Here is a 20,684-nt window from a genome sequence, read left to right as displayed (position 1 = left end):
ACATTTGCTAACACAATTGAACAGAATAAAATCTCTTAAATGCTCATTACTTATTCATTCAGAAATGTAGAAAATTCGGCATGAAATGTGATCCGACGGCGGATAAAACGGAAGTTCACGTTGGGAAACAGGTGGATATTTTAACAGATTAAATTCTGCCATTTCCACCGAAAATTAAACCCCTTTCCAAAATGGGTCTCTTTGCATATAAATTTTACACGGGCGCGCACTTCCAGGGCCTACTAGCTAATAGTCAGTGATTTTCCGAGGCGTTTCCCACTTGATGAGCTGTGAAGCTACTTAAATTGCGAGGTTAAATAAAAATGACTTGAAATACAGTTAGCATTTACTTGACTTCAGACTTCTGCAAGTTTAACCAAATAGTGTTTTTGTGAACATAAATCGCATTTTCCAATGCCAGAATGTAACGTGTAAGGTTAAACCAGTGCTGTGAAACCGTTTACTTTCACCCTGTAAATATGAAGTTTGTGTAAAATGGTTTCAGGGCAGTGGCACTGGAACAATTTTTAAAGTGGGGGTGCTGAAAGCCATTGAACAAAACTGTAACCCCTGTATATGATGGAAGCCGTGCAAAGCCAGGGGGGTGCTGCCGCACCCCCAGCACCCTTAGTTCCAGCTCCCTTGTTCGAGGGCTGCTTGATTAATTGTTCAGCCTGCTGGTTATCTATCCACTGATCATTATCAAGAGCAAATACTGATTTATAGAGTATATGTGGTTTTGCACTGTGGCTTATCTGTGGGAACAGTTCTGTAAACCACAAAAAGTCACCTTATTTCTATCCAAGATAAGGTTCTCCTGAAATAAGGTATACTTCCAGTAATTGTTTTTTTTTTTTTGCTTTCTTAGTTAGTTTACTTACATTATGTAAACCGTTTGTACTACTTTAGTATGACTGTTTAATCATGAGATCTTGTATGCATCTATGTTTTGATTGCTGACAAAGTAATTTATAGATATGCCACTTGCTACAAGCCTGTTGTGGGTGATAGGATTCCATAGTCTGAGTGCACACTGCTCAGCCAATTGTAACACAAAGCAACGCCAAAAAGAAACAGGAATGTAGGGACTTCATTTATTATGCATCATCACAACTTAACCTTCCAAGCCACATTGCTATAAGCATAAACCTTTTAAGCTGTGTTTTTACCCCTCCATCCCTTCTCCCACATCCCTTTAACTGCTGTTAAAATCACATCTGAGCAGTCCACGTGAAAAACGCAGAATGGCACTATATAAAACATGTATGAGATTAGTTTGTTGAGCCCTTTTGGTCTAGAATATGCCCCAATCAAGCACAAACCTTGTGTTTACATAATTATTACGAAACAAAGACTGATGTTGACAATCCACAGAGCGCAGGTAGGAAAGGAGTGGTTACAATAGCTGAACCTGTGGTGGAACATTCAGAATAAGCCAACAGCTCCCCAGTTATTGATAAATCACTGGACATGGAAACTCATTCACAAGTCAATTGCACATTATGCATCTGCAGACTCGTTTATACAGTGGCTTGCGAAAGTATTGACCCCCCTTGGCATTTTTCCTATTTTGTTGCCTTACAACCTGGAATTAAAATGGACTTTTTGGGGGTTTGTATCATTTGATTTACACAACATGCCTACCACTTTGAAGATACAAAATCTTTTTTTTTATTGTGAAACAAACAAGAAAACAAAAAAATAGAAAATTTGAGCGTACATAAGTATTCACCCCCCCCAAAGTCAATACTTTGTAGAGCCACCTTTTGCAGCAATTACAGCTGCAAGTCTCTTGGGGTATGTAGCTATAAGCTTGGCACATCTAGTCACTGGGATTTTTGCCCATTCTGCAAGGCAAAACTGCTCCAGCTCCTTCAAGTTGGATGGGTTCCGCTAGTGTACAGCAATCTTTAAGTCATACCACAGATTCGCAATTGGATTGAGGTCTGGGCTTTGACTAGGCCATTCCAAGACATTTAAATGTTTCCCCTTAAACCACTCGAGTGTTGCTTTAGCAGTATGCTTAGGGTCATTGTCCTGCTGGAAGGTGAACCTCCGTCCCAGTCTCAAATCTCTGGAAGACTGAAACAGGTTTCCCTCAAGAATTTCCCTGTATTTAGCATCATCCATCATTCCTTCAATTCTGACCAGTTTCCCAGTCCCTGCCGATGAAAAACATCCCCACAGCATGATACTTCCACCACCATGCCTCACTGTGGGGATGGTGTTCTTGGGGTGATGAGAGGTGTTGGGTTTGTGCCAGATATAGCATTTTCCTTGATGGCCAAAAAGCTCAATTTTAGTCTCATCTGACCAGAGTACCTTCTTCCATATATTTGGGGAGTCTCCCACATGCATTTTGGCGAACACCAAACGTGTTTGCTTATTTTTTTCTTTAAGCAATGGCTTTTTTCTGGCCACTCTTTCGTAAAGCCCAGCTCTGTGGAGTGTACGGCTTAAAGTGGTCCTATGGACAGATACTCCAATCTCCGCTGTGGAGCGTTGCAGCTCCTTCAGGGTTATCTTTGGTCTCTTTGTTGCCTCTCTGATTAATGCCCTCCTTGCCTGGTCCGTGAGTTTTGGTGGGCGGCCCTCTCTTGCCAGGTTTGTTGTGGTGCCATATTCTTTCCATTTTTTAATAATGGCTTTAATGCTGCTCCGTGGGATGTTCAAAGTTTCTGATATTTTTTTTATAACCCAACCCTGATCTGTACTTCTCCACAACTTTGTCCCTGACCTGTTTGGAGAGCTCCTTGGTCTTCATGGTGCCGCTTGCTTGGTGGTGCCCCTTGCTTAGTGGTGTTGCAGACTCTGGGGCCTTTCAGAACAGGTGTATATATACTGAGATCATGTGACAGATTATGTGACACTTAGATTGCACACAGGTGGACTTTATTTAACTAATTATGTGACTTCTGAAGGTAACTGGCTGCACCAGATCTTATTTAGAGGCTTAATAGCAAAGGAGGTGAATACATATGCACGCACCACTTTTCCGTTATTTTTTTTTCATTTCACTTCACCATTTTGGACTATTTTGTGTATGTCCATTACATGAAATACAAATAAAAATCCATTTTAATTCCGGGTTGTAAGGCAACAAAATAGGAAAAATGCCAAGCGGGGTCAATACTTTCGCAAGCCACTGTACCTCTTCATCAGTCAACCTGTTTAGGCACTACATGTTATAGATGTTATTTGGGCAACCCTGCTATATCCTGCAGCTATTAGCAGATACACATTTTGTAGTTAAAAAACAGATAATCAATTTCAGCGCATGCAGAAAAAGCAACATCATTTGTACGCATCGACTTTTCTCCAGTCCTGATGCAAAAACATTCTTTCTTGGTGTATACTTTGTAGACATATAGATTCTACTGAAATCTCGACAGGTGTTAAATTCAGTACAGTACAGCAAGCAAGCCAATTAAACAAACAAATAAACAGACAATCAATATGCCGGTAATTACATTTCAACCAGAATAATAGTCATATTGCCACCTAGTGGTCAAATTTTACTTAGCCCCGATAGTTTAAGGCAACATTTTGGATTCCGTGTTTAATTTCTAACTTGTTTAACATGTCAGTGTCCTTAGTGTGTGAAAATTGGCTTGTATCTTACACAGAATCCTATATATATATATATATATATATATATATATATATATATATATATATATATATATATATATATATATATATATATATATATAATAAATAATATAGTTAAAAGAATAATTGAAACAGAATACAAAAGCTAATTAACGTGACATTGTTTCCATCTGATACACACTAATACAAAAAGCCATTTCAGATGGCTGTATCCCAACAATATCAGGGTCTAATGCACGTACATCGCAAAAAATAGAGTCAGATTTCAATTTAAATATACACGAACAATTCTGCCATAAAGGTTGAATGACAGTTGATTGCTGGTTCTCTTTGTCTATTTTGTTCCCTCAAAAAGAATGACTAAATACCATAAAGATGATCTTTCGACCACAGAAAACATTTTAATACGTGTGACAGAGGACCCTTATACAAATTTAGAACGCTAAATCTGCACATTAATTGAGCAGCTTTTCCATCTTTTTCCCTGAGATTATACTATGCATTTATCAGCTTTTTAAATATGATTTACCATACCTCTCTGGTCTGTTCAGTAATACCTCTCTGGTCTGTTCAGTAATACCTCTCTGGTCTGTTCAGTAATACCTCTCTGGTCTGTTCAGTAATACCTCTCTGGTCTGTTCAGTAATACCTCTCTGGTCTGTTCAGTAATACCTCTCTGGTCTGTTCAGTAATACCTCTCTGGTCTGTTCAGTAATACCTCTCTGGTCTGTTCAGTAATACCTCTCTGGTCTGTTCAGTAATACCTCTCTGGTCTGTTCAGTAATACCTCTCTGGTCTGTTCAGTAATACCTCTCTGGTCTGTTCAATGATTACCTGTGCTTTACCATGCTTTCACTACAATACACTTTTCTATGGTAAACTTCTAGAAGGGGTACCTAGAAGAGTTTGGTCCACCACCAGAACAAAAATAAAATCCTTTTTTTTTTTTTTTTTTTATTGGCAAGACTTTAGCATCTCTTCACGTGACATTGGGCTGGAGCCCATTACAAAACAAGGTAGTAGCGGTACAAACATATATTGTTGAAAACTTGATTTACAAAAAAAGAAATGTCTTCGAAAGACATTTTTTTTTTCGATTTAATGTGAAAAGCAACAAAATTAATAAAAAAACGAAATAAATCAAACCACACTGCTTTGCTGGGGAGGAAGGGGAGATGTACAGTACACTATTGCAAGTCCGGTCCTTGTACTAAAGACAACACAGAGACCACTGACAAAGATATAGGTGTGGCTAAAACAAAAAGTGTAAAAAGTTGCTAATCACTGAATCAAAAAAAATTCACTAGAAAAAGCAACCTAGGAGCCAGAGCAAATATCGCTCAGTATTTCTACAGCCCTACCATGTTGCTCTCTTAACAAGAACAGCATTCCATTTGTAAAGAGCTTTTAGTGTAAGAGACACCTCAGAAAGCTGCAAATATTGAACACAGAAGCTGCTGTTCCAGAACACAGACCTGAACAGCAGCAAAGATACAATCAGACACGGAAGGTGCTGTAATCCAGGTGGGGTGTGAGGGACAGCACAGAGGGCTTCGTAAGACATCATGCTGGTTTGATTTGAAGGGTGGGCAGCTTCCCCACAGGGGGTGCAATGTACTCCTCCTCCCTCAGCAGCCTCAGCAGGAGTCGCTTCTCATCCAGGGGCCACCTGTAGATGTGTGTGTTCTGTAACCAGCCAGGGACGTGCTCCTGCAAGCACACAGACACATCGGAGACATTTAAAGACGAGCAAAAAATAAAAATAAATCCCTACCCTTTAATGCTGATTGCAACCATACTGCAGTTCTTACTGCAGATGTAAAATACTGTATTTTTTTATTTTATTCGACAAGGCTGTGTTTCAGGTGCTCTGGACAGAGTTCAGAAGTGGTTCTTCAGTTATATCTGCCAGCCAAAGACATATGTAGTGTGGGCAAGATCAACCCTAACCCTATGTTAGGAAGCGCTCGCGCCATCTAATGAACCTGTGATTCCTTTTGTTTTTCAGGTGATACAGAGTATCCCCCACCCCAAAACTTTTAGCTGAAAGCCACAGCAAGAGCTTGCTACTCAGGCACCATTTGTTTGTATTGAACATTTTAATGCTATAGGGCTACTTTCGACGTAAGTTTGTGTTGTGTTTTCACACTGCAATTTCTTAGATTGTGTAAATCCCTTTATTTTAGTGGACCGAAAAATTCACATGTTTATATATTTTTTAAATGTAGCGACTTTTACTTTTGCATTTTTCACCTACAAATGTGGGTTTGCACTGGAGAGTACAGCTTTAAAGTTTAATGTTTGTTTTGTGACCAGATTTGAAATGACAAAACAGTGGCTTTGATTTGTATTTCACCAGTCATTAAATATGTTAACTACACTTGTTGATTCTTTATGGTGACTATGTGCTGTGCGCTACATTTAAATTTTAAACATAAACTATTTACCTAACTTTAAAAATACTCCCTCTGCAATAATGCCTGTAATTTCGCCCCTGCCTGAGTCAAAGCCCCCCCCCACACACACACTTTTGTCTTAATGACAACTTTACACCCCCCTGGACGTTGGCTGGGCAGAATCTGGTATTTAAAAATTATTCTAATCTGCAGGATTACAGTGGAGATTTACCATGGTAGAGTGGACTATCAGAATATTTTATGAATGACACCCAAACAATCTCTCACTGGTCTGTTTAATTACATTTCGTGAAGCATTTCAGTTTACTCACTTTGGAAGCATTTGGAAACAGCACCGGGATAAATCTGAAATTCATGCTCCCTTGCTGGATGAACTCAAGCTGCATCTGAAACCACAAATACATGCATCATTAAACCATACATAATATACAGTGTATGAAAACAAGCAACTCTATTTCCTGCTTTCCACCATTGAAGGCCTGTTTGCAGGAGGTGACTTTGGTTGTCTGAATTTAGTACCCTGTCCCAGGATAATAACAATAACAATAATAATAATATATATATTTTTATATAGCGCCTTTCACAGTGGACCATCATCACAAGGGCTTTACAGAGGTAGGCTGTAAACTGTGCATTATATGCAGAGTCATTTACAATAGGACATTGATTTAACAGCACAAGGAGGTTAAGTGATTTGCTCAGGGTCACACAGTCAGTGGCAGAGGTTGGATCTGGGTTAGGGTTAGGGGACTTGAGACCTTCTGGTTACAAGCCCTGGACTTTAACCACTGGACCACACTGCTTTCCTAAGCATATCATCAAACTCACAATTCAGCACAACTGGCAGTCTCTATTCAGGGAAAGCTCCTATTGCACCCTCCAGCTCCTATTTCCCTCTGACATTACACTATAGTCGAATCTAATAACTTTAGCATTTTCAGCCTGTTGGAATGTACACATAATATTTCAGATTCGTCTAGCTCAAGAAAGCAGTCAAGAAAACAACCCTTAGATGCACTATTCAGTGACATAGGTCCTGTTTCGTAAAATGGTTAGCATTTCCAGAGAAAAAAAATGAAAGAATAAAATAAAAAAAAAAGGTCTGAACTGACACACGTTTGTGCAGCATGAAAAAAGCTTACAGTATCTGTTCAAAAAGACAAATTCTACTATCTTGGTGAGAGTCATATATACAGTAGACACAGTGTACACTTGCAATATCTTCCCACAGCTTATACTTAACTGCCAGTTAAATGTACTGTGCCTTTTGAGATACAGAAATGTATGAAATCAATGGGTAATAATTTCAAGCTAATTGCATTACAGGAGGCTTCTGTCTCTGGTCTTCTTGACAGACAAATGAAAGTAGTTTTTGGATTCCAACTCTTCCACTGTTCAGTTCTAAGCTCACAACTCTAACCAGCACACTTTGCCTGTTCATATTACTGTATGTTTCTTGAGTGACCTTTGAATAAGAAAACGGTTACTGAAATATCTGGAGCACTGTGGATTAGTTCAGGATTTTCCTCTCTCATAAGTGTTTATGACATTCGCTGCTTGTAATTCCAAGCAACACTGAATTGTAAATCCAACAGGGTTGTGCTGTGTAAAAAGTCACAGACATAACTGCTATGCAAGCATACTGCAGTGATAGCTGCACCCCTCCCTGTCTTCAGACATAGCCTTGCTACTGGCTGCAAATGCGACATATGGCTCCAGTCAGTACAAGGCACGAAACTAGAACGATCTGCATTACAATAATCCAGCAATCCCGAGGGCACATATTGCAACTGTTAATCTGGGTTTTAACCACCAGGGGGAGCCCTTCTATAAATTAAATTACACGAGATGAGAAATGTACTGTATGCTTTGGAAAGTGACACATGATAAGGTGATGCATGTCCACAGAATGAAAGACAATACGAAAATCATTTGTTATACACTCTATTAGTATGAATGATAAATGAATACAGCAGGCAATGTTCCCTACAAAGCAGCTGTCCCAATCATTTACACTAAAATATAAGGATCTTGTCTGTTTTTTAGTCTTCTGTGTGCTCTGTGTTACTGGAAAGCACACCTTGTTTACATAGCTTGTTATTTGCATTCCTTGAAGGCAGTTTGAAATGTAGGGAAACATTTCCTCCCCTACTGAAATCTACTTGGCACTATGTTACTGTGCAAGCCACGCCTAACTACAACAGCGCTATTGTGGTCAATTACAGGCATGCCATGATAGAGCCCTGTATGACAGAAGCTACCATTTGCATTGCTTTTGAACCACTTACCATTGTGTGGATGTATTTGGTGTGCAATCCGTGATCATCTTTCAACTGCTCCAAGCCTGTTCCCTCTATGTCTTGCTTGTACTTGGGGCTCACAGCTACAATTATCACCACAGAGCTCTACAATACAGTGGAAATTGAACGGGTGTGTTATATTGACTTCCTCCTCTTCTTCTCAGCCCAACAGATCCTTAATAAAGCAGAAATACACCAAACAGACAAAGTATAATTGCTAGCCAGATGATTCTCAGCCGTTCGGATGTCGGAATAACTCCCTCATCCATTGGATGTTCTCTGTTGACTCCATCAGTAAGTAAAGTTTATTTATGAATGGGGTCAGAAGTGCACCCTTAGTGGTCTTCTTTTGTACTGGCCTCAATATAGAAATGCCACCTTGCTCAATCTCGATCAGAGATAAGGGAATAATATGTTTTTTTTAACATAACAAATATAACAGTAGTAAAGTATGATTAAGAACATGCATCATGGGATAATATACAGATATACTCAGACAGTACAAATATTTAGTAGCTAATACTAAGAAACTGCTAGGAACTATATTGTGGCATGTGTTTGTACACATATTCTGCAACGATTATGGAACAGGGTATATTACTGTTTGGGGCTGAACTTTGAACTTCTTGCAGAAGCTCCTTAACTTTGCAGTTTATTATTCTTATTGCTTCCTGTTAGATCAAAGCTACATAATGAGGGACACACCTGATTGCTCTAGTGAAGCATAAAAAAGAACACATTGAGATCAAACTGGCAAAAAGGTAGTATTAGGTAGCAGACACCCCTAATGTAGTTAATGTTGGTAATAATATATTTTCCTGTATAACACCCAGTTCTCTATTACGATACGATATATCAAGTAAGAGGTGTGCTGAGCGAATATTTAAATAATCGAACACCAGTGTGATTATTGATTTCGATTCATTTCATTTATTTATTTTTTATTTAATGCAGAAAAAACATAAATAAAACAAAAAGCACCCCCACTATATACTAGATGCTATTCTGTAATCCTATCTCTCCAGTACTGGTTTGGTTGGCTTACTCCGTTGATGGTCTCTATCTTTGTAGCAAGTGGCAACTCAACAGCACATGACAATCTGAGTTTTATTAATCAGAAAATGCTTTCTTGCATAACTCACAGACGGTTAGCTTGTCATATGCAGACATAACTACAGTAAAATACTATTCACTTAACATGAACATAAAAAGCCTGCACTGTAGGTCTATTTGAATAAAAACAAAAATTATATATTTGACAAGTATACAACTAGACTTCATTTTCATAAGGGACAGCAGGGTGGCACTGATAACCAGGTACTACCTGTTATTCTCAGACGATTTAACATTTTAAATGTAATTCTTCTGATTATTATTTTTAATTAAAATATAAATGGCTGCAAATTACAGTTTAACATCTTAATTGTTATGATAATTGTGGTCATTTAGTTCTGAGCTTTGTTGTCCATAACTGAGTCTTAACACATTTTGTAGCTGAATTTACCAATATGTGACCGGAATGGCACTTTCTGATCAGAAAAGGACATATGATGCTTTGTCTTTGAACTTGCTCCAGTGGTCAAACCTCATGAAATTGTTTGAAATCTGGAAGTAAAGAAACGGAATACAGCACTGGTCACTCTAGTCTCTGAGACGTTTAGTCAGCCACGCTGTCGATGGTTTTGAAACTCACGTGTGCATCTTGCTGACCTTTTGGAAATTTTTTATGTATGTACATACAAGGTACAGTAAATATAGTAAACTGTTAAATAATTTGAATTATTTACTTGTCGTATATTTTACCGCATTAAAAATGGCAGATTTTCTTATTGTTAATTTTTTTTTAGCTTTTGAAAATGTTAATAAAAGTAAAATTAACAGTCCGTACACCCTGTAATAATTCACTAACACAGTCCTGAATTAACCCTGAACTGCATGTTGTGGTAATGCTGTTAGTTTTTTTGTTGTGTGTTCGTTTTCGTTAGCCCTTCTTGTTGTGTGCGAAGGTCACACCGGGGTTGCAAAATCCAAATAATAAATAAACAAACAAATTAGTAAATAGCGTTTAGTAATCCGTAAACTAAAATTTACGAATTCAACAATGCTACGACTGATGCAGAGTTTTATATATAAAAAAAAAGTTTGACAACACACGCTAGTAAAAGTTTAATATTGGTGATAACACTTACAGGATAACGTAGCTTCTAATGGTGTTTTTCCATTCAGGAGTTTAAAAAGACAGGGGCAGTTAACATTGTAAGAAAACGTATCGTTTACTTTCAGGTTTATAAATTAGAAAACTACATTCCCCGCTATGTGCTAAAATAAACACGTCATTCATGTTGCAATCAAAATGAAAAATGAAAACAGCCAAAACAGCATATTATATTGACTTCTTAGAACTATTACTCAACAAGACTCTTCCTCGCTTGACTCCGCTCGTCCTCTGTTCAGAAACACGGTCGGTGCTTTTTTTTAGGTGTTGAAGTAATGCAGTGTTGCTGTGATGTTATTTACAGTGGCTTGCAAAAGTATTGACCCCCCTTGGCATTTTTCCTATTTTGTTGCCTTACAACCTGGAATTAAAATGGATTTTTTGGGGGTTTGTATCATTTGATTTACACAACATGCCTACCACTTTGAAGATGCAAAATCTTTTTTTATTGTGAAACAAACAAGGAATAAGACAATAAAACAGAAAACTTGAGCGTGCATAAGTATTCACCCCCCAAAGTCAATACTTTGTAGAGCCACCTTTTGCAGCAATTACAGCTGCAAGTCTCCTGGGGTATGTATCTATAAGCTTGGCACATCTAGCCACTGGGACTTTTGCCCATTCTTCAAGGCAAAACTGCTCCAGCTCCTTCAAGTTGGATGGGTTCCGCTGGTGTACAGCAATCTTTAAGTCATACCACAGATTCTCAACTGGATTGAGGTCTGGGCTTTGACTAGGCCATTCCAAGACATTTAAATGTTTCCCCTTAAACCACTTGGGTGTTGCTTTAGCAGTATGCTTAGGGTCATTGTCCTGCTGGAAGGTGAGCCTCCGTCCCAGTCTCAAATCTCTGGAAGACTGAAACAGGTTTCCCTCAAGAATTTCCCTGTATTTGGCGCCATCCATCATTCCTTCAATTCTGACCAGTTTCCCAGTCCCTGCCGATGAAAAACATCCCCACAGCATGATGCTGCCACCACCATGCTTCACTGTGGGGATGGTGTTCTCGGGGTGATGAGAGGTGTTGGGTTTGCGCCAGACATAACGTTTTCCTTGATGGCCAAAAAGCTCAATTTTAGTCTCATCTGACCAGAGTACCTTCTTCTATATGTTTGGGGAATCTCCCACATGCATTTTGGCGAACACCAAACGTGTTTGCTTATTTTTTTCTTTAAGCAATGGCTTTTTTCTGGCCACTCTTCCGTAAAGCCCAGCTCTGTGGAGTGTACGGCTTAAAGTGGTCCTATGGACAGATACTCCAATCTCCGCTGTGGAGCGTTGCAGCTCCTTCAGGGTTATCTTTGGTCTCTTTGTTGCCTCTCTGATTAATGCCCTCCTTGCCTGGTCCGTGAGTTTTGGTGGGCGGCCCTCTCTTGCCAGGTTTGTTGTGGTGCCATATTTTTTCCATTTTTTAATAATGGCTTTAATGCTGCTCCGTGGGATGTTTAAAGTTTCTGATATTTTTTTTATAACCCAACCCTGATCTGTACTTCTCCACAACTTTGTCCCTGACCTGTTTGGAGAGCTCCTTGGTCTTCATGATGCCGCTTGCTTGGTGGTGCCCCTTGCTTAGTGGTGTTGCAGACTCTGGGGCCTTTCAGAACAGGTGTATATATACTGAGATCATGTGACAGATCATGTGACACTTAGATTGCACACAGGTGGACTTTATTTAACTAATTATGTGACTTCTGAAGGTAACTGGTTGCACCAGATCTTATTTAGAGGCTTAATAGCAAAGGGGGTGAATACATATGCACGCACCACTTTTCCGTTATTTATTTTTTAGAATTTTTTGAAACAAGTTATTTTTTTCATTTCACTTCACCAATTTGGACGATTTTGTGTATGTCCATTACATGAAATCCATATAAAAATCCATTTTAATTCCAGGTTGTAAGGCAACAAAATAGGAAGGGGGTCAATACTTTCGCAAGCCACTGTAATTTTGCCTGTACAGAGGCTGTACTAGAACAGCTTCAACAGCATTACTGGGGGGTTGGTTCCAGACTCCCACAATTCTCTGTGTACAAAATGCCCCCTTATCTAATCTCCATTTGTTACCCCTGCTCCTTGTTTCTTTTTTCAGGTTGAAAAATTCCCTTGGGTCGACATTGTCAATACCTTTTAGAATTTTGAATGCTTGAATCAGATCACCGCGTAGACTTCCTTGTTCAAGACTGAATAAATTAAATTATTTTAGCCTGTTTGCACATGACATGCCTTTTAAACCAGGAATAATTCTGGTCGCTCTTTTTTGCACTCTTTGTAGAGCAGCCATCTTAAAATATATTAAAATAATCGTAAGTACTCGAGTAACTCGATTAACTATCCCAGCACTAATGTGACAATTCACTGATACACAATTAATCATTACGGCCTTATAGAGTACAGATTTCTATCCTTTCTATCCATTTCTATCCCGTGCTGAGTGCATGTAGTGGATAGTAGTAAACTGTACACAGTGAAACTGCATGTAGTTGGATTTTGAAACACTTCTGTTTAAATGATAAAACAAACAAGCTATACCCTAAAACAACACAACTGCATTTGATCGGTCTTTCCTTTGCACTCACATCTTTCAAGTAGCTGTCCATCCATTTGATGATATCGATGCCCCTCACTGCGTCTTCAAATATGTCAATCTGGAATAAAACCACAGATCATTTTAACCCTCTGCATTTAAAAATGCTAAAACTGGCACTCAACCGCTGGATCTGTATACTGAGCCACAGTTTACGAAAGAGGTTTAAAACTTAGTAAGTTCGTTCCTGTGCCAATATCCTGAGGAAGCTTGTCAATAACAAACAATAGATAAAACAGGGTTGTGAAGACCAAATGCAGTCTTTTCTAAAACATTAATTTGCAAAGGCCCATGTAATTCTACAATTCTGTAAGTAGCTTCATATTTTATTTTCTTACACTCTCCTTATAATCATACGTTTGTATGATGTTTGCAGTAGTAATTCTGAATGATTCTCATTGCAAGTACTCAACGACACTGTTTTTGTGTCTGTGATAAGGTGCGTTTGTCTGATCTTCCGTTCTCGTTGCCCGTCAGCCAAATATGTGTAACAATGGCTAGAGTTTCATGGGAGTAAAAGTGAGCTCTTTGGGTGCCGGCACTTACCAATATAAAGACACTTTGGTTCATGTAGCCTACTTTAAAGATGTCTATGGCAGGCACCTTAACAGACTATTTGTAATTACTTTAGTGTCCTGTCTTGTCTGTATCGCAATGTTACATTTTTAAACATATTGCCGACTTTCCATGGACAAGAACCACTGAGAATAATTGCAGCCATCAGAAATAGGAAATGGAACAATAACAACACAAGACAAAGACACATAAACACCAGGCACATTGCCAGCACACTTAGGTAGTCTTTACATACATAGTGTATTCTATGTGACAGTAAGGTTCTGAAGGGTTCCTGTAAAACAAGACTGATTCACCTGAGTGAAAGTGAGAATTCATTTAAACAAGGCTTGTGAAAATGGCAATATGATACCTAGAGGTAAAGTAAGAACAAGTTTAACAATTGGTAATTAATAAAAAATTCCAACAATAAAATAATAACCAAGCCCTGGACTTACTGCTGTCTGAAAGCCATTCACCCTCAGGGTGTTCACAAAGTGTTTTATTTCACCAACTGTGTCCACAGAATAGGTTACAAATACTTTGCCTGAGAGATAAAAAAAAAAAAATAGGTTATCACACAAGCCTAGATTTATGTGCATACTGTTTTTTCAAACCTGTTTTCTTGTACCGATGTATGAATTTTTGGATGTTTCTATGTTTTTATGAAAATGTTTGACACTTGTGAAGGCCTTGTCAGTTTTATATGAAAGTGTGTGAAGTCCTTTACAATGGTGGTGGAAATAAACATGCAGAATCACAAATTGTTAGAATAAAGCTTTCCCCCAAAACACCAACAACACCCTTCCAGCTTAACTGTTTACAAGTGCGCTGTATGTGGCTGTCTTTGAAATACCCTTACTGTTTTACTAATTCTCGTTTACAAGATTTTGTAATAAAAAAAATTCACAGGTATGTACTTATTGTACATGTCTCAATGAGTATCAAAGTCTCTAGATATTTAATCTATAACTATAAAACACCCAATGGTGTTATATGTAGTAATACTAAAGAAACATTAAAAATTCTATGTCAGTCATGTGGATGACTTTCTCATTGAAGGCAATGAAAGACTTCTGGTCAAGTATTTGACTCTGAATTGAAGACTACTGTCATGAAATGCTGCACACTTCTGTAGGTATCACTACACACCCTCTAGATAAGTGTTTTATACTGTAGAAGTGGTACACTTGTGTTGCCATCCCTAATATAGTAATAAATGTGGTATTAAAATGCTATTGGATGCAAATGATCTGTTTTAACTTGCCGAACAACATTCTAAACTGTGTTCCATTAATAGACTTGGAATGGTAAGTTAATTAAATAGTTCTTGGATACTACACAAATTACTTGTGTAAATAATGTGTGTGGAGTGCTGCAGTAAAACATCAGTAACTTGTACTGATTTCCATACAAAGCAACTGACAACGTTCCCTCTATCGAGAAAGTATATTGATCTTACTAAGTCTGAGTACGTGCGCTAGCATGTAAGCGCATATTTTCATTCAAGATATCCATGAAATAAAAACGAACAGGAATTTGAGGTGTGGGCATGTGCTAACAGAGCCAGAACTCAAACAGAGAATTAGATCTGTCTGCCCTGGAACTGCTGTATTGCATGGAGTGAAAACACGGAGTACTCAAAGCCATGTATACTAAATGATCCTAATAGGAACATGTGGCAAAGTGCCCACCACTGTGTGTATTTTGTGTTGTATGCTGTGTGTTAATGTTGGTGTATAGTCATTGGTACACGGGATATAAACGGGTCTGTGTAACACAAGTGTTTAAAATGTATATTTGTATTTATGAACGAGGATTGCACAGCACTTCACGTGCAAGTAAAATGTAATAATATGTGAGCACGGGGAATTGTACTTTATTAATTCACGTGCAGTTGTACCGCGACTCCAATTGAATGATTGATTAGCAATTGAGTCTCGGTACAGCTGCATAAAAGCTGCATGTTTTCACTCACTCGGTTGTGTGTTCGGTGAGTGGAGAACGGGATTGGAGACGGAGGTAATTGTAATAATAATAGGTAAAAATAGAAGCTCACCGTGTTTTGTCTGTGTAGTCCGTTTTGTTTGTCTCTTTGTTTTGGCGACGAGTGCCGTGTCCTGTGTCTTGCTTGTCTTTGCAACCTTTTTATTTTCTGCTTGTTTAAATTATTAAATGCTGAGCGGGGTACCAATCGCTCAGCTCCACCCAACTCCACCTCTCTGTCGTTTATTTCCTGGTTCCTGTTTCTGGTCTGACGTCCCCCACTCCAGCCGTCTTTGTGACAGAACACTTGCCTTGAGCAGAATTGGGTAAAGCCAGCACAATTTGCTGACAATAATGGCAGCTATTTGACATATCGAATCATGCCCATTTAAGCTAATTTCAGCATTTTAATTGACCACTGCTTTTTCAGTTTTTTTATTCAGTCATTCTTCACCAGGTTTGCCACCAAAATAGGTCAAAGTTTGATAACTAAGGTCATTTTCTTACATCTAACTAGCATTATGAAACACAAAAAAGAATATATTGCTCATTCAATCCCTCTTAGACCTACTGTACAACTAAATGTAAAAGACTGACCTCTACCCGTAGTTTATAATGGATTTGGACCGTCCTTTAATAGACAATAACATAGTGGAGAATACTACGTCAGAATCAAATCTATGTCCTGACGCAAGTGTTACACAACATGCAACCTTCACAAGTGCCCGCTTAGTCAGCTTCATTGGTGTTTTTTTGTTTGCATTAGTTCTAGGGAGGACAGTGCGGGCCAGTTAAGTTATAAAGTACTAAGCTCAATAATCTATTAACTACATAAACAGCCTTCAAGGCCAGAGTTGTACACCTGTTGTGGGTATGGCTCTGTTTTTATCTACCCTGATTTCTTCTGTTTTATTAAGTTGATTAGGAAGGTACAGTACACAAGCACCACTTACGGCATTCATCTGGCAGGTTGATGGTCTTCAGTGTGCCCTGGCTGTCACTATTGCTGCTCACGGTGTGTGCCATGGGGGGAGGTGGAATAAGGTTACCCTGAGGCATAATTTCAGCTGGATGAGGTCTGCAGCGCATGTTGCAAGGGATGCACTTGTTCAAACTGTAACCACCTTTCTGAGCATTGTGAAATCTAGGCAAAGGGCGATCCCTAACAGAAAAAAAAATACAAATTGTGTTTAAATACAAACTGGTACTACTTGCAGGGGTATTTCAATGTTATGTAAGAAGTTGGCAACTTTAGCCTGTCCAGTCATGTCCTTTGTTACCAATTGAAGATACTGTAAACCACAGTTAAAAGGTCACTGTATCATCTGATTTTGACCTATGCCATGGTAAAAGAATAGCATAGTAAAGCATAATAAAAGCATAACGGTAAAACATAGGCACGCTTACTAAACCATAGAAAAGTATGGTAAAATGTGGTAAATCACGGTAAAGGTCGGTAATTTATAAGGTCTAAGCACTGGCTAAATAACTGCCAAAGAAATCGCTACATTACTGCATTACTCCACTAAAAAGCTCTAATGACAACAATGAAGGGTGAACTCCGGGTAATAAATGGGGACAGCAGGTTGATAGAAAGGTGAATGTGTTAAGTGCTCTCTGTCCTTGCTGTACATGTTTAATATCAGTCCTCAGGGTTGACATACTGACTGAAGCAGAGTGCAGAGAAGACTACACTATGGGAGAATGTAGTACACTGACTAGGGAGGCATATTTATTTTACTTTAAAATTTATCATGATTGAGGAAGACTCCAGCTTTCAAAGACGTCAGAAACTGTTTTTTCCAGGATTGCATTTCCTGTTACACAAGCGAACTGGGAATTCCCCTAGAACCTCCCAGAGTGAGTTGTGTTTACCAGCACTGCTCCTGTCTGACTTCCTCCTCACTCGGTTTGCGACAGCACTCAGGAAATCTCCAGTAAGCATTGGCTGGTGGACAGAGGACCGTGTACACTCTGGGGTCTAGGTCAAATACTGAAGGGCAGAGGTCAGGATGAGCATGTCTCCTTTCCATTGTACAACCCTCTGTTAAAAAACAAAGCAAAACAAATGCGACACAAGGATTCGGTGAAAGGACTGACAATAAAGGACTGAATATCTGTTTTTTCCCTGTACATTGTTGTGCTGTGGAATGTATTACTTTTTCGTGGGCTTATGCACATTTTTCAAATACAACAGTAAAGATTAAAAAAAAAAAAAAAAGTTTAAATGGTTTCTTCGCGATAGACTGCTGGCATAGGAACAGATTAGGAACAATTTTCTCTAGTGAGGTGAGGAAGCAGTAGTTGCATTCTGCTGTGCTCTGAAGCACACAGGTGAGGCACTGTGAACTGAAGGCTGTGCAACACTGGTATTCTTACTCCTTCCTAGGTTCCCCTATCTGTATGAAAATTTCAGACCTGTAATATGTCTCTAGACAAAGTATTTTCACTTTACTTACATGGAAAGCTTTTGTCTTCTACAACCACTTTAAGCCCAGTTGGTGCTACTGACTAACCCCTAAAATGAAATATTTGTTACTTACGTGGGGCTGGCCCAAAACGACCAGAGTGCATATGGACGTCTTGAGGTTCAATTCTCGGTACTTCACCTCTGATCCTGGATATGAAAGTTCTGGCCACCTCAGGGTTACTGATGTCTGACATCAGAGACAAAGGAGGATCCTCAAGGTGGATGTCCAGGCTGTCCTGAAGCTGGGAGTCATACCCAGTGTCCTTACTGGGAAGGTCAGAGGGAGGTCTGTTGATGGAAGGTTGGCTTGCAAGGGAATCTGAATTGTTTTGAGGAACAGTTGGGTCTTCCTGGTGAACCTTCTCTGTGTTGGAATGGTGTTTCCCAGCAACCAAAGAATCTTCAGATGGGTGGGGTAAAGGTCTACTTGATGGCCCATGGTTAAAATATGACTCTTCTGTCTCCTGTGGCTTGGAATGGACAGTTTCTTGGCATGCATTGCACGGATCCTGCATATTGTGTATTGACAGCTGTTCCATCCCTGCGCATTGATTACTAACATCATCATAGTTAGTCAACCCATGAGTTACTGGATAATAGCCTTTATTCCAAATGTTGTCTCCTTTGCTTTGTGAATATTTCTGATCTATAAACTTTGCATACTGATCACAAAATGTCATGGACTCGTCCATTTCAACAGGAATGCTTGTTTCTAGAAAAGACCAATACTGAAATAAGGATTTTGAAATGATGAAGCCATGTTATGAAAGGAATAGTACAAATTGGGGGGATGCATGGTAGAGCACTCCTGAATACAAATTAAGCTGTATAATATTAACATATTTTACAGCAATACAACATTAGTATGAAACATGACAAACTCAACCTTAAAAGAATTGAAGTCTATGTCACCCTTGTAGTTGCTGTCTGAATGTAAGAGGCTTATAGCCATTTAAATGAGTGCAATTGACAGTCAGGACACACACACACACACACACACACACACACACACACACACACACACATATATATATATATATAGATAGAGAGATAGAGACAGACAGACAGAAAGATGCATAAAATATAACTTCCTAGTAGGATCAAGAACAATGGAAGAATAAAAAAAGTTCTTGCCTGTAAAACCTGCCATTGTCCTTGTATTGTTGTCTGATGGTTTAAGACTGAGCTCTAAAATGGAACAAAACAACGTAACAGCTCAGTTTTTCATTGCCATTACAAAGCAGTAGTACCTCATGAGCTATCTTTTTCTGGAATCATGGTCATAAAAATAACTATAAATGAAATGTGCTGTAATCCTGTTGCATTGCTCAATGTGCTCTTGCTTACACTATACCAGAAATGTCACCATTTTATAAAACTGTAACTGCCCATTTGTAAGGGATGTGAATTTTCCAAATAGTTTTGAAAATCAGATGTTTTTGTCTCCTGATGAAGAGATATAAGTACATAAAACAAGCTGCAACACATTTCTAACGTTACTGGAAAGCTTTTTTCATACCAAACCCTCACACTCCACGGACTTGCACTGCCCGCACCTCCTTTACGCACACACACACAGCTCCGCAATAACAATGTACAGACAGCTGAAGTGCAACAGTACACTTTACATCTGTCAAACGTGGCTGTCAACTTTTGTGGTAGCTCGGTGAAGGCTACAAAATACAACTTATCAAATGAGAAGTTATCTTACAGTATGCAGATATATTACAATGGATAGACACACACATTTATCGATTAATAATAATTTCTTATTAATTGATCGGTAACAATTAGTCAGCACGTTCCATAAAAATGTTTTAAAAATGCCAACGAACCACACGGAAAAAGCACAGAGAATACATAGCTTATGCGCCCAAACCGTTTCAGAATTAGACGGACTCGTAACCCACACTATATTCCCCACTTGTTCAATTTTATTAATGGCAGATTAGAGAAAAACGTGACAATATTAATGAAGAAGTGAGTATGGGTGCTTTAACTTTAAAAGCATGACTTTAATACTTACATATGTTCCATGTAAATACAAAGACTAAAAATAAAAGCAATCCCTAATACTTACTTACCTTCCCCAGCTTGTGTACGCAGAGTACGCGGAAACTCGTAGGAATTAGACTGAACTTTCAAATTAAACTGAGCCACGGTTTTTGAACAAGGAAGCGATTTTTCATGCAAATTACAATTCGTCTGTATATGCAAATACTGCACACGTTGATTGAAATCTCAGTCCATTCCCACTTGATGCTTCAATTATAAGCCATGAAAGAATTCGGCTCGGGTATCTACAGTGTGCGTCACTGCTGTAGTTCAAGGGGAAAGTGCTGAAGCTCAACAGTGGTTGCATTCTGTTACCCAGAGCTTGCTGCGCCGGCTGCTCTTGGCTGCTGTCTTTCTGACGTTACACGCAGCTTCTAGAGGAACGCCTTCTTCAAAGCTTGCAGTGTAGCACAATGAAGAGCTTGAAAACACAACACAATTTTATTTATATTGATTTATTGTATTTAAATGGCGCTTTTTATACAAAAGT

General features: G+C 38.8%; 1 protein-coding gene across 3 annotated transcripts; it reads right to left on the bottom strand.

The window, feature by feature from the left end:
• Nucleotides 1–4,748: 4,748 nt before the first annotated feature.
• Nucleotides 4,749–20,502, bottom strand: LOC121315479 (E3 ubiquitin ligase TRAF3IP2-like). 3 transcript variants are annotated; one of them, XM_041249596.1, is made up of 10 exons: nucleotides 20,220–20,502; nucleotides 19,274–19,327; nucleotides 18,213–18,851; nucleotides 17,545–17,713; nucleotides 16,623–16,831; nucleotides 14,142–14,230; nucleotides 13,121–13,189; nucleotides 8,318–8,434; nucleotides 6,341–6,415; nucleotides 4,749–5,322 (listed from the first exon to the last, which is right to left on the bottom strand). In XM_041249596.1, exons 2-10 carry the CDS (start codon nucleotides 19,287–19,289, stop codon nucleotides 5,176–5,178), a joined length of 1,530 nt encoding a protein of 509 aa, XP_041105530.1. In that variant the 5' UTR covers nucleotides 19,290–19,327; nucleotides 20,220–20,502; the 3' UTR covers nucleotides 4,749–5,175. The 3 variants fall into 3 exon arrangements, with proteins under 3 accessions (XP_041105530.1, XP_041105529.1, XP_041105531.1); XM_041249595.1 differs by having other exon boundaries at nucleotides 20,224–20,502; XM_041249597.1 differs by lacking the exon at nucleotides 19,274–19,327 and having other exon boundaries at nucleotides 20,224–20,502.
• Nucleotides 20,503–20,684: the final 182 nt, after the last annotated feature.

The sequence above is a fragment of the Polyodon spathula genome, chromosome 5, assembly GCF_017654505.1.
Source record: "Polyodon spathula isolate WHYD16114869_AA chromosome 5, ASM1765450v1, whole genome shotgun sequence".
Lineage (NCBI taxonomy): Eukaryota > Metazoa > Chordata > Actinopteri > Acipenseriformes > Polyodontidae > Polyodon > Polyodon spathula.
This window is presented reverse-complemented; position numbering and strand designations above follow the sequence as displayed.